This window comes from Hypanus sabinus, chromosome 7 (genome assembly GCF_030144855.1).
Source record: "Hypanus sabinus isolate sHypSab1 chromosome 7, sHypSab1.hap1, whole genome shotgun sequence".
Classification (NCBI taxonomy): Eukaryota; Metazoa; Chordata; class Chondrichthyes; order Myliobatiformes; family Dasyatidae; genus Hypanus; species Hypanus sabinus.
This window is the reverse complement of record NC_082712.1, coordinates 74,680,893-74,693,631: the sequence shown is the minus strand read 5'-3', so window position 1 is coordinate 74,693,631 and position 12,739 is coordinate 74,680,893. Positions and strand designations below refer to the sequence as shown.

The window sequence follows — 12,739 nt, the reverse complement described above, 5'->3', positions numbered from 1 at the left end:
GCCCCCTAACTCTCAACTCATGCCCTCTTGTGTTTGAATCTCCCTGACTCTCAATGGAAAAAGCCTATCCACGTCAACTCTATCTATCTCCCTCATAATTTTATATCAAGTCCCCCCTCAACCTTCTACGCGCCGACGAATAAAGACCTAACTTGTTCAACCATCCCCTGTAACTTAGGTGCTGAAACCCAGGTAACGTTCTAGTAAATCTTCTCTGTACTCTCTCTATTTTGTTGACATCTTTCCTATAATTCGGTGACCAGAACTGTACACAATTCTGGTCACATTGAATTCATTTCAATGTAAGAGGTCTGACAGGTAAGGCAGATAAATTTAGGGCTTGGATAGTTACATTGGATTGGGCTATTGGAGTCATTATAGAAACATGGCTAAGGAAGGGGCAGACCTGGCAGCTTATCAGACAGAATCCGATTTAATATAACCAGCATATGTTGTGAAATTTGTGGTCTTTGCCTCAGCATTACAATGCAATACATAATAGAAAAAATTAAATTATACTCTGTGTGTGTGTGTGTTTGCATTACAGGGAGTGTCACAGCAGTAGTCAGAGATGAACTTATTGAAGGATCATCTGGTGAGGCTTTATGAATGGAGCTGAGAAAGGGGTAAAAGGGATGCTGACATTCTGATTGTATTATAACCCCCAGAGTTCAACAGGAATTAGAACAAATATACGGGCAGATTGTGGAGAGTTGAAATAATAATAGGGTTGTCATAGTAAAGAATTTTAATTTTCCTGCCATAAATTGTAAAGGTTTTACTGTTAAGGGCTTAGATGGAGTGGAATAGGAGTCTGCATTCAGGAAGGCATCCTTGGACAATATATAGAGGGGAGAGGACCATTTGGGCCGAAGGAACTGGTTCTATACTGTTTGACTGTGACTTCAAACTGGCTCATCTTTGGAATGTGAGAGGATCACCAAAGGAGCCTAGTGGAGATTGTGTAAATTCCAACCAGCAGCAACTGTGGCTGAGAGTCAAGAGCACTGTCTGTTGTGCTGTTAGGTCATTGTGTAGGGTGTTTCCAACCAGTCATGCTGTCAGTGAGAAATTTTGTGTTAATAAATTGACATAAATTATCTGTAGCGTAGTAGGTTGGAGGAGTGTCAGGTGATGGGGGTTCTTAATAAGCATGTGTGAGATAAAGGGTCACAGGGAGAAAAATATTTTTAAAGAACCCTTCACCCCCCATTCCTCTGTCCCCATTTACCCTCGCTCTCCCCCCCCCACTCCTGCCTCCTTCCGCCTGCCCACTCCTCCTCCTTCCCACCCTCGCATACAGTACAGTGGAAATATGGTAGCATAATAAGTGATGTTTGTGTATTGTCTGACCTATGGAGTCAACTTGTGGGCATCTGGAAAAATCTGTTCATTGCCCAGTGGCAGGTAATATATAACAATATAATAGACATCAAAGAATCTTGAAAGTAGTATGTTTATAATTAAGCCATTTTGATTGGCAAATATGTAAAAAAAAATTTGGTATCAACGGGAGATTGTAATAAATAGAACTCGTACTGGGATTGCTCAAAAAGTGAGAAGAGAAATTTATGGGCTAAATGGTCACCACCTGTGTCATACTGTATATAAAATTATATAATCACTGCAAAATCTAGTTGGTAATTAGGAGAAAATTGTTTTTCAACCAAAGCAGTTATGAAAGCTTGCTGCCACAGGAATGGAAATCTGTGCTGATTCAAGGGTCAGGAGAGAGATTGAACAAAGCTGGATGGGACAAGGCACAAATGAACCATAAGTGGTCAGCTTTGGTTGACAAATTGTGCTGTGAAAACCGCCATTGAATATCATGTAATCAGTGTCTTTATAATGTGGTCATGACAATATAGCAGACATGTCAAAGTAACTTCAAAGGAGCATGTTTATAATCATGCATTCTGATTGGCAATTAAGCGAAAAATCAATCATTGATATTGAAAGGATTTAAAAAAAATAAATACAGTGTAAAAATTCCTTGTATGGTTACTGGTAATAAACCAATTAACCTTTTCACTTTGGAGAATATCTTGCCAATTCTAGCTTTCCCTAGTTCCTGAGTAACCAAGTTAGTTAAAAATGTTCTCATTGTTGTACATAGCAGCTGTACTTGAGATTACCAGTAATCGGATGTCTGGTTTCTTACCTTGCAGTACGAACCTTAGTGAGGAGCTGGACTACCTGAGAGTGCAGTCTGCTGTAGACAAAACCACCATTCAGGAATTGACTATGTGCCTGCAGCAAGAGCATGAAGGTGGGTCAGCGGGGCGAATTGAAAGCTATTGAGAACTGCATGAAGATTTCGAGTTGAATCATTGTCTACTATGTGAAATTTACAGCTTTTGCTTTTCTCTTTTCTCATAAGTATGTTTGATAATAAGATGCAACAGGGCTTTTGACTTGCCTGGAGCACCTATTATTTAGCAGTGTTAATGAAATATTTGCAGATTGACTGTTAATATTTAGTTCTTCCTTCAGGATGAAAAGTATAAAACAACAGCAAATGTACTGAACATAAATCATTGTTTTAATGAGGCAAAAGGTTTCTAGATCTTCAGTTATTTGAGACTTAAAAAAATAAATGCTTTATGTGACTTGCTTTACGTAACTCAAAATTAACATTTTTCAATTGAGCAAATTTAGCACGTTAATATAATCTACAAAACAAGGCAAGGGTTTATGATGACATAAAACTTTCAAATCCATCCATCCTCCTCTTCCTCTTACATAATGGCGCAAATCCATTGCTCTTATTGAAGCTTAGCAATTGAGGAAAGCTCTCAATCCAATAAAAGAAAAATTGCAAGCTTAATTAATTAATCTTCAAATTGATGATTATCTTCAGTCTCTCAAAATTAAATCTGAATGTATTTGCTAACTATTTCTTTCCTCAGTAGATTAAGTATTAAGTATTAAGTGATCTCTAAGAATAAAAGCATGAGAAAAACATTTCAAAATGATGAGACTAACAATTATATTGTGGACCTTAATTATATCGTAGACCATCCTGGCTCTAGCTTGTGTTGGATATTAGATATTGAACGAAGCATATCAAATGGTAAGCTAAATAGTAAGCTCTGGTGGTAAGAGTGACATTTGTGAGTGGGGTACATTTCTTTGAATTTGATTATCTAAGTGTTTGGATTGGTTGGCTAGATAAATTATGTTAAATGTATTTTTGAGGTCAAGAAAATGGTTTATCTAGAATAGGCAAAATAAAAAATACTGCAGATATTAGGAACCTGAAATGTTAAGAGACAATGCAAGAAAATTTTCAGTTAGGCGGTATGTGTAGGGAAAGATAACGTGTGAATATTTCAGATCAGTGGCTTCCAACAGAATGGGGAGTAGATAAAGCTAGAAGTTCTGAAGAAAGGTTGGCCATCTAAAACTTTCATTCTGTTTCTCTCTGCTGAATGTTTCTGGCATTTTCTGTTTTGAGCTCAGATTTAGATGAATCACCATGTTTTGCTTTTGAATAAAATCTAAGCAAGCTGGTAGAGAGGAAAGCTAACCAGTGAATTCTGTGTAAAATAAGAAAGAAAGATGCATTGTAGTTGACATGTAGCTTACTCTGAATTGAGGAAAATTGTTCATTTGGAAGAATGCCAAACGGTGATTGTTATTTTTTGGAGGGTAGATAAAATTTGCTAATAATTATCATAGAAGTTATTCCCTCCATTCTTTAATTTCGTTCAACCTCAGATTTGGTACACTGGTATTAGGTAGCACAAAAATGTAGCTTTTTGACTCAATTTTTCTTTCTGACCACAATGGCTGTTTATGTTAATCCAATTTACCCACATAAGGCTTGTTTCCTCTTGTGCCTTAGCTGTCCATGCAGCTGTCTAAACATCTATAAAACAATGTCATCGAATCTGTCTCCACCACATCCTCTAGCAGTTTCTCACAAGTATTCTGTACCCTCTTCTATGGAAAAATATACTCCTGAGATCTTCTTTAAATTTCTCCCCTCTCACCTTAAACCTTAATTCTCAACTACCTTAGGAAAAATATTTTGACTATATCTTGTCTATGCCCCTCAACCTTCACCATTCAGTGAAAGCAAATCCAGCCTACACAATCTCTCCTTTTTGCTGCAACCCTCCATTCCAAGCAAAATTCTCTCTATTGCTACTGCCTGTACGTTCTTCCAGTAGTATGGTGACTAGATCTGTATACAGTACAGAATGTTTGGTATAAAATTAAAAGTGTTTACACAGTGTGTCTGGTACTAACCTTTCATCAAAACCAATTTTATACTCCAGAGAAATTACAAACAATCGAGAAACAGTTAGTCCAAATCCCATTACAGATAGATTGTGAGCTAAAATTAAGATCTAAATAAATTGGGGTGGAAAATAATAGATCATCCCTATGACAATGACTGCAGTGGTGTTAAAACCCCAGCTAGTTCACAAGTGCTGTTTTCTTTTCCTGGTCCGTGTTGTAGTGTGATTTCATTCCAGTACTGTAGTGCAAGTGTCCCTCCAAGGGCAAGTATGGATAGGTAGTCAATGCTGGACCTGCCAGAGATTTCCAAATCTTATGTACAAATGAATAAAGCAAAAATACAGTGGCATGCAAATGTTTGGGCACCCCTGGTCAAAATTTCTGTTATTGTGAATAGTTAAGTGAGTAGAAGATGAACGGATCTCCAAAAGGCATAAAGTTAAAGATGAAACATTCTTTTCAACATTTTAAGCCAAGATTATTGTATTATTTTTGTTTTGTACAATTTTAGAGTGGAAAAAAAGGAAAGGAGCACCATGCAAAAGTTTGGGCCCCCAAGAGATTTGAGCTCTCAGATTACTTTTACCAAGGTCTCAGACCTTAATTAGCTTGTTAGGGCTATGGTTTGTTCACAGTCATCATTAAGAAAGGCCAGGTGATGCAAATTTCAAAGCTTTATAAATACCCTTACTCCTCAAACCTTGTCCCAACAATCAGCAGCCATTGGCTCCTCTAAGCAGCTGCCTAGCACTCCGAAAATTAAAATAGATGATGCCCACAGTAACAGAAATTTTGACCAGGGGTGCGCAAACTTTTGCATGCCATTGTATATCACACAGACGCATCCCAAAGTTCTCCCAATAAAGAGATTATTTTTGAAGTGGATTCTTTAATGACACTAATCCAAATATAGTCGTTAAACAAGCCAAACTATAGATTCCCACAAAGAGTAAGTGAGATGATAGAATGTCCTAAGATCATTGGGAAATAATTTTGTGCCAGGATACAGCATTTGGTGTTCTTAAGAATAGTTATATGGGTTCTCTTGATCACTCATATTCCTCGGAGTGATCATAGGAGTGTTGGTTATCTTGCTGTCTGGTTGTTGAAAGGCATAGTACAGGCGTCCCCCACTTTACAAAGGTGAGCGTTCCTGTGAAACTTTCCTTAAGCTGAAATTGCGTAAAGTGAAGAACCATTAATTTATATGGGAAAAGCTTTCGTAAAAGCGAAAATCCTCTTTGTAATGCGCAAGCAGGTTACTAATGTAGGTCTCTTGTAAAAGCAAAGTGGTGTAAAGCAAACATTCATAAAGCAGGGGACACCTGTATTCCTGTTTGATTTTCTGTTCTTGGGTAAACCACCTTCTGCTGGCTTGAATTTTGCTGCTTTTATTTTAAGAAAAGTTTAAAGGACTAAGTGGTACCTTTGAGTCTGTTTATACCTGGCTGTTAGAGGAAGACAGTCTTTTCTCCTATCACCACCTTCCTTTTTCCTGGAATTGCATTCTCTGATTCTGTGTTGAACTCTTCTCCCCACCCCATCCCATTCCACCTCTTCATTACTATTGACCATTCTACAGTATATGATGGCTGTTAGAGGGGTACAGGGCGCTCATTGTTGATTACCTCTCAAAGCCCCATGACTCTCCTTGAAGATTGTCAGACCAGTGAAGCCAGGTCACATGTATGGTTCTTTTTAACAAAGGAATTGAACTCAGCTGCAGACAAGGTAGAATTCCATCTCCTCTTCTCCACAAATATTTAAACTTAAGGGTGCGTAAAATTTTAGTTGCTAGAGAACAGTCTCTGAAGCTGTTGAAAGATGTACTGGGCCTGTAGCCAACAAATGAATGCAAGCCAAAGCTTGAATCAACAAATTGGAGGTCATAAATGCAATAATAAGCACTATGTGCCAGACAACTGGCAGCTCTGATGTTTAGGAAGACGTAATCATCTTCTGTCACACCTGTTCCATGTAGAGGTTCTTAACTTCTAGATTTCTGTTGCTTTTATGGTTGTTTTTGCAAAAGCAGAAGTTTTGGCCAATCTAATTCATGGCAAAAATTGTGCTGATGCTGTCATTCTGAACTTAATGCTTTAGGACGGTAATGAATGGCTCCTTTGCCAAGTTAATCAGGTGCCAGCGATAATTGGATCTTCAGGGCCAATCTGCAAACTGATTTACAGTTAGATTTCTCTTAGACAGTGTGTGCAATGCAAAATGAAAGTTGTCACCACTTATTAAATTACTTTGTCATTGAATATTTTATGGAAAATTCTATTGAAAATATGCCAGTCCACTGTATTATATTGATCTATTTAAAATAAGCAAAATAAACACATTTTGAGACAATGCAGAACAAGCAGTTCACTCTTAATTGTAGTGATAAAATATTTGTCATTGTTTCGTGCAAGCAGCTGATCCAGTAAAATTGTTTCTTTAGCTATTATTTTGAGCCTCTTACAGCAAATAAGCTCACTTGAATAAAGAATTTAGACCTTAAATTGATCTAGTGATGGGCCAGCTATTACTTGTTTGTAATGCCATGTCAACCAGCTCAATTACACATTCATAAAAATTGTGCAATTAATGTGGTTTATATAATGACATTTTGGCAAACCTAAATAGCGTTTTGGGTTAATTTGAGACCACTGTGTAGTACTGACTGTGTACCAAAATCTTTAGAGTTTTATGTGACATCAGATGAAAGTGAGGTGAGCAAATCAGAAGTAAAATCAACTCCAGGTTTTCATTTCTGCAAGCTGCTGTTGGTTTGAACTGAAGTCTCTGTGTTGGCAGTACAGTATATCTGGCACCCTCTTGACTTCTCTGTAATGCAACTTGCATACTTTGGCAGCTTCTTTTGCAATCCAATAAATAATTACAAAAAGTAGCATTTTTGCATTAACTTTCTCTACACTCATCCTACTCTGTAAATTGGATTAAGACTCCATCAGTGATCATTTTACAGTGAATGTTGATAATCCACTTCATTCCTAGCTGTGTTAGTCAGGGCCCTAGAAGAACTTTTTTTTGTATTTAATTAGCGCCATATAATTCTTATTATCTACCTGAATCACTAGAAAAGGCAGAGGCAGCCTAGATTTGAGGCTTCATTCTAGCAGTTCCCCTATCCTGCCCAGATATGTTATTTAGTTGCTGTCCTAAATAAAGTTATGGAGTCGGGGCTTTTTGTATTAATTTAGCTATTATGAACCTGTAAGGCTGCCTGTAAGGAGATGAATCCCAAGGTTGTATGAAGTAGACATACTTTGGTAATAAAACAATACATGCACAATATGCTGGAGGAACTCAGCAGGTCAGGCAGCATCTATGGGAAAAAAATTACAGTTGATGTTTTGAGCTGAGACTCTTTGGCAGGGTCGAAGTACTTAGAATTTTGAACTTTGATTTGTAAGACTGAAATAAAAGTATTTTGTACACATCAGACTGAAAATCTATCTCCTTACCTGCTGTTTGCTTCTTTGCCTTAGCCTAGCATTATTTCTGTGACATGCGCCACTTCCCATGTTTGCATTAATTAATCTTTGAGGCTATGATCTTAGGTAAACAATGCCATGGGGAGAATTGATCAGTTGCAGGAGCACAACATTCTGGAACAGCAGTGGCATCAACTTCATGTTCACTCTGAAAAGGAGAATACTTTTGTTGGGATGATAGAAAGGAAATAACATAATTCTCTGCACTTACAGCATTGAATGAAATGCTGCAATTTCAGGAAGTCTAAATTAGAAATAAAAAATTAGTGGAGCTAGATGGCTAACATCTTTCGGGGCCTTGGAAACCCTGAAAGTGGAAAGATGCAAACCTAATGTAGGCATTTGGATTAACGTATATGAACAAAGATGTTGGCATGCCTGTGGTGAACCAGTGGTCTCATTTCTGTGCTGTACAACATTGTAACTTCATCACTACATAAATTATTACCATTTCATATAGTTAAATGCAAATTTAATATTGTTTCTGCCATCGTAGATGCTGCTGGCATGAGTGAGTGCTTTTAGTATTCATCAGAAGTCTTCCTTATTGCCTGTGATATATGCCAGGGACAAAAAAGAGGAATTTGAATAAATACTAATTTTGAAGTCCATTCTGGTTGTAACAAAAGCATAATGTCATTAACTATCTGTGAGAAGATTATTTTTTTAATCCTATTTCACAAAAAATATGACTGACCAAATGATAAATCTTACCGTTTCACTGAATGCCTTCTGATTATTTAACAACCATTCCAACTCAAACTGCATTTTCAAAAAAAAACAGACTTTAATTTATACAATGTGTTTCTTGACATCAGCACGTCCCTTGTGTTCATAGCAAGTAAAGTTCTTCTGAAGTGTGGTCAGTCACCTTTGTAGTAGAAGAAATTCTGGAGCCAATTTACATATGGCAAGGTTACATAAAGTGAATAGACAATCTATTTCATTGACTTTAGACATGGCTTTAATATTTTCCAGGACAAATGGAATAAATGTTTCATCATTCTTCCAATGCTGCCACGATGACTTTGCACAAAGGGTGTCCTCATTTGAATGACACATTCAAAGTTAGCTCTTCTGAACGTACAGTTTTTTCTCACAGCTGCATTGCTTACATATACTTTGATCTTTCTACTTCTTGTCTCTGGGTTGTGTAATTTAACCCATTTCTTTAAAATGCAAAAATGCTCAACTACATCTGAGGGACAAAACAATCAACAATGGAACTTAACTCTGCATGACGTCATTAGAGAAATAAATTCTATGTCCTTCCCTGGTCAATAATTAAATGTTTGATGCAAATAATAGAGGACATTTCAGAGTTGCATTAAACTATATTGTAAAACCTGTTTGTTTATTAATGGGATGTACAAAAGACTTGTGGCTATTACAGTACTCACTCGCAAGTTGGTTGGTGAGACATATTTTCTCGTTAAATGGTTGAGGTTGGGGGTTAGGTTTGGAAGGTGAAAGTGTGAGATGGTGTCACTGATAATCATAAAGTTGACTTGACGTATCATATATCAAGTGCTAGCTACCCTCTGCCACTGCCTCGGTCATAATACAAGTTAGTAGTGCAATAGAATACTCACCATTTGCCAGGACGAGTGCAGTGGCGACTCTGAAGAAGCCCAACACTATCCAGTAAAATGTTGCCTATATCACTGCCATCCCATCCATCATCCTTATAATTTTACTTCACTAGTGTAAATAACTATGGTCTGCATCATCAACAAAATGCTCTGCAACCTTTTCCTCCAGCAGCTCTCAAACTCTCGACTCTCTTCCACTTAGTACAAGAGGTATACAATGCCATGTGGAAGTATTCAGCCGCCAACTCTTTGTTCACATAAATGAGTATTAAAACCAGGGAATGCATACAAAATGCTGGAGGAACTCAGCAGACCAGACAGCATATATACCCTTCGTCAGGATTCAGCCTGAAAGGTCGACTGTTTACTCTTTTTAGTCGCTGCCCAGCCTACTGAGTTCCTCCAGCATTTTGTGTGTGCTGCTTGGATTTCCAGCATCTGCAGCTTTTCTTGTGTTGTGGTTACAACCAGAGATTTTGATCAATTTTACTGCAAATTTTTATTTCTAAATCATATGCTCCTTTTTTTCCCCACACACTAGAGCCCAAAATAAAGGGAAAATTGTAATACATGAAAAGCTAAAAATTCAAAAACTGAAATCTCAGCCGTTCAGAATTATTCCTCCCTCTTTGCTCAGTGCTTTGTTGAACCACCTCTTGCAGCTATTACAGCCAGTAGTCTTTTTGGATAAGTTGGTTAGCTTTGCACAATTGGATAAAGCAAGATTTGTGCATCCTCCTCGCAAATTTGTGAAGACATGCCAGGCTCGTTGGGGAGCAGTGGTGGACAGTAATCTTGAGGTTTTGCCAGAGATGTTTGATTGGGTTAAGGTCATGACCCTGACTAGGTTCTCTTTTGAAACCACTTTAGGTTCCTCTGGCAGCGTGCTTTGAGTTGTTGTTCTGCTGAAAGATGAACACCCTCCCCAGTTTAAGCTTTCTGGCTGAGACAAGCAGGTTTTTATCCAGGATTTCTCTGTATTTAGCAGTATTCATCTTCCCATTAATCCTGACTAGATTTCCAGTCACTGCTGCTGAAATGCATCGCCATAGCATGATGCTACCTCCACCATGCTTTGCAGTAGGGATGGTGTTTACCTTGCTGATGTGCAGTATTAGATTTGCACCGCATGTACTGCTTGCTGTTGAGGCCAAAAATTTCCACTTAAGTCTCATCAGACCATGAGACCTACTTCCACATCTTTACAATAACTTCTAAGTGACGCTTTGCAGAATTACAGGCATGGATATACTTTCTTTTTAGCCAGGACTTCTTCCTTGCCACTCTTCCATAAATATTCTTTTTGTGCAAGGTCTTAGTGATTGTGGAGCCACGAACATCATCTCCAGTTGCAGCCACTGACTTCTGCAGCTCACTCAGAGTAACTGTTGGCGTCACAGTAGCCTCACTTACAGGTGTCATTCTTACCCAGCAACTAAATTTAAAGGGGCGGCCTAACCTAGGCAGTGTGGTTGTGGTTTCATATTTTTCCACTTTTTCAGGAAAGACTGCACTGAGCTCTGAGGTATATTCAGTGCCTTTGAGATGGTCTTGTACCCTTCCCCAGATTTGTGCTTCTCTATTATCATTTTCCTGACTTGCCTTGAATGCTCCTTTGTCTTTATTCTGGCCAGTCTGTTGAAGTTCTATCATACTGTTGGAACTTACAGAGAGAGAGGGGGTATTTATTCAGGTGATCCTCCAATTTTGTACATCAACTAATTGTGTGAGTTGGTTAGATAATATATGATATTGCACCCGAGGAAAGTTAGTGTAGTAATTACAAAGCGAATGAATACTGTTACAGCTTCGGTTTTTAAATTTTAGTAAATTATTGACAAGTTTTGGAATTATTCTTTTGATTTGACTTTATACACAGTGTTTTGGAGATTTGTTTAATAAAACCTACTTCAATATATTTAAAATTTAGAAATTAAGCCAGTGAAATGTGAAAATAGTTGTGGGGACTGAATACCTTTTCAAGGCACTATGTGGAAAGATAGCACCTTCAAGTTCTATTCTTGTTTCTGTACTCTTCTAACATCCATCACCATTTCTTCTGTGGAATTTGGTGTGAGTCTTGCAACCCACCAAAGAATCATCAATTGCAGACTATTGTGTTAAGAATACTGGTCAACAGGGCATTTAGGCATGGGAATAAATGTCAGCCTTGGCAGAGACTCTATATTTCATGAATGAATTTTACTAATAGTTGGTATTGATGTTTTCACAATTTAATTAGATTAATTTCATTAAATTTAGAAATGTCTATTACAGTACTTGTTTTGAGGGTTCTCATTTATATTCATAATCTTAAAGCCTATTAGCACTGATGTTGGCTTGTTGACTTTGACTGTCTGCTCTGTTCAGGTATAGCAGTCTTTGAAACATATTAAAGTGAATAGTTTGAGAGTGTTAATGTAATTAAACGTTTTCATGTTTCTGTGTGCATATTTAATGACAGGAAGTTTTGGAGCAAAAAATTCAAAGTTTTATGAATCTTTGAAGTATTACTCATTTGTTCTTTTGATGTTCTAAGTGTGGTATTTTGATTGTCAAAATCAAAGTAAGTTGTGTGAATTGTGGGATCAGGTTTAGCTTGATGTTAATCATACTTTCACCATACCTTGGCTGAGTTCTGCCAGGACTGATGTACGGATGTCTTGGCATTTTCTTAATACTAGTTTAGTGCCACACAAGTCTCTGTGATGCTTATCACCACATCACCTCTTGCCTCTTTCTTCAAGTTGATGTAACACTTTAATCACAGAGGTTTTACTTTCAGATTGTAAAATATTAAAAATAATTGCATGGTGAACTTTTGCCACTGTACAGTGCAAAGGAGAGGCAGCTTTGGTGTTTTTGTTTTATAGTCATCTGAACGATGATATTTCTGACATATACAGACAGAATGTGCAGCCTCTGGCTTTTAGCTGTCCCTTACAATTTGGTCATTTCTGTGAGCAGTCTTCCTTTTTACTGATGCATGTACCTTTTAGGTGTCACTTGTTTGAAATTTTTAGTGTCCTGCAGCAGTGATGTCATCAAACTGAGCAGTCAATCACATTAAACAGGACTTTTAATTAACTTTTTAATCATTAAGCAGAGATTGAAATAAAGATTGGAGCAAATACATAAAGAAGGTAGAAGCTGAAAAATCATGAATGAACATGTAAAACAAGTTAAAATTATTCTCAACTCTATTACATTGAGACAATTACAATGCATACAGATAAAATTAGTGTTTTAGCTTCAGCTAGTTTGCTTTAAATGTGGCATAATAAGCTATTAAAATCTCATTTAAACCTCATCCAACTAATTGTAGCATTTTCATTGTCTGTTTACAACAGGGGTAGTTCATTAGTAGCTCAAATTCATGTAAGTTCCAGTGAAATC

General features: G+C 37.3%; 1 protein-coding gene across 5 annotated transcripts in view; it reads left to right on the top strand.

The window, feature by feature from the left end:
• cntln (centlein, centrosomal protein) overlaps nt 1-12,739 on the top strand; it is a 515,524-nt gene that overhangs the window by 231,212 nt on the left and 271,573 nt on the right. For all 5 annotated transcript variants that reach the window (XM_059974898.1, XM_059974895.1, XM_059974896.1 and 2 more), the window contains one exon: nt 2,169-2,269. In XM_059974898.1, coding sequence (XP_059830881.1) covers nt 2,169-2,269 — 101 coding nt within the window. The remainder of the gene's footprint in view (nt 1-2,168; nt 2,270-12,739) is intronic.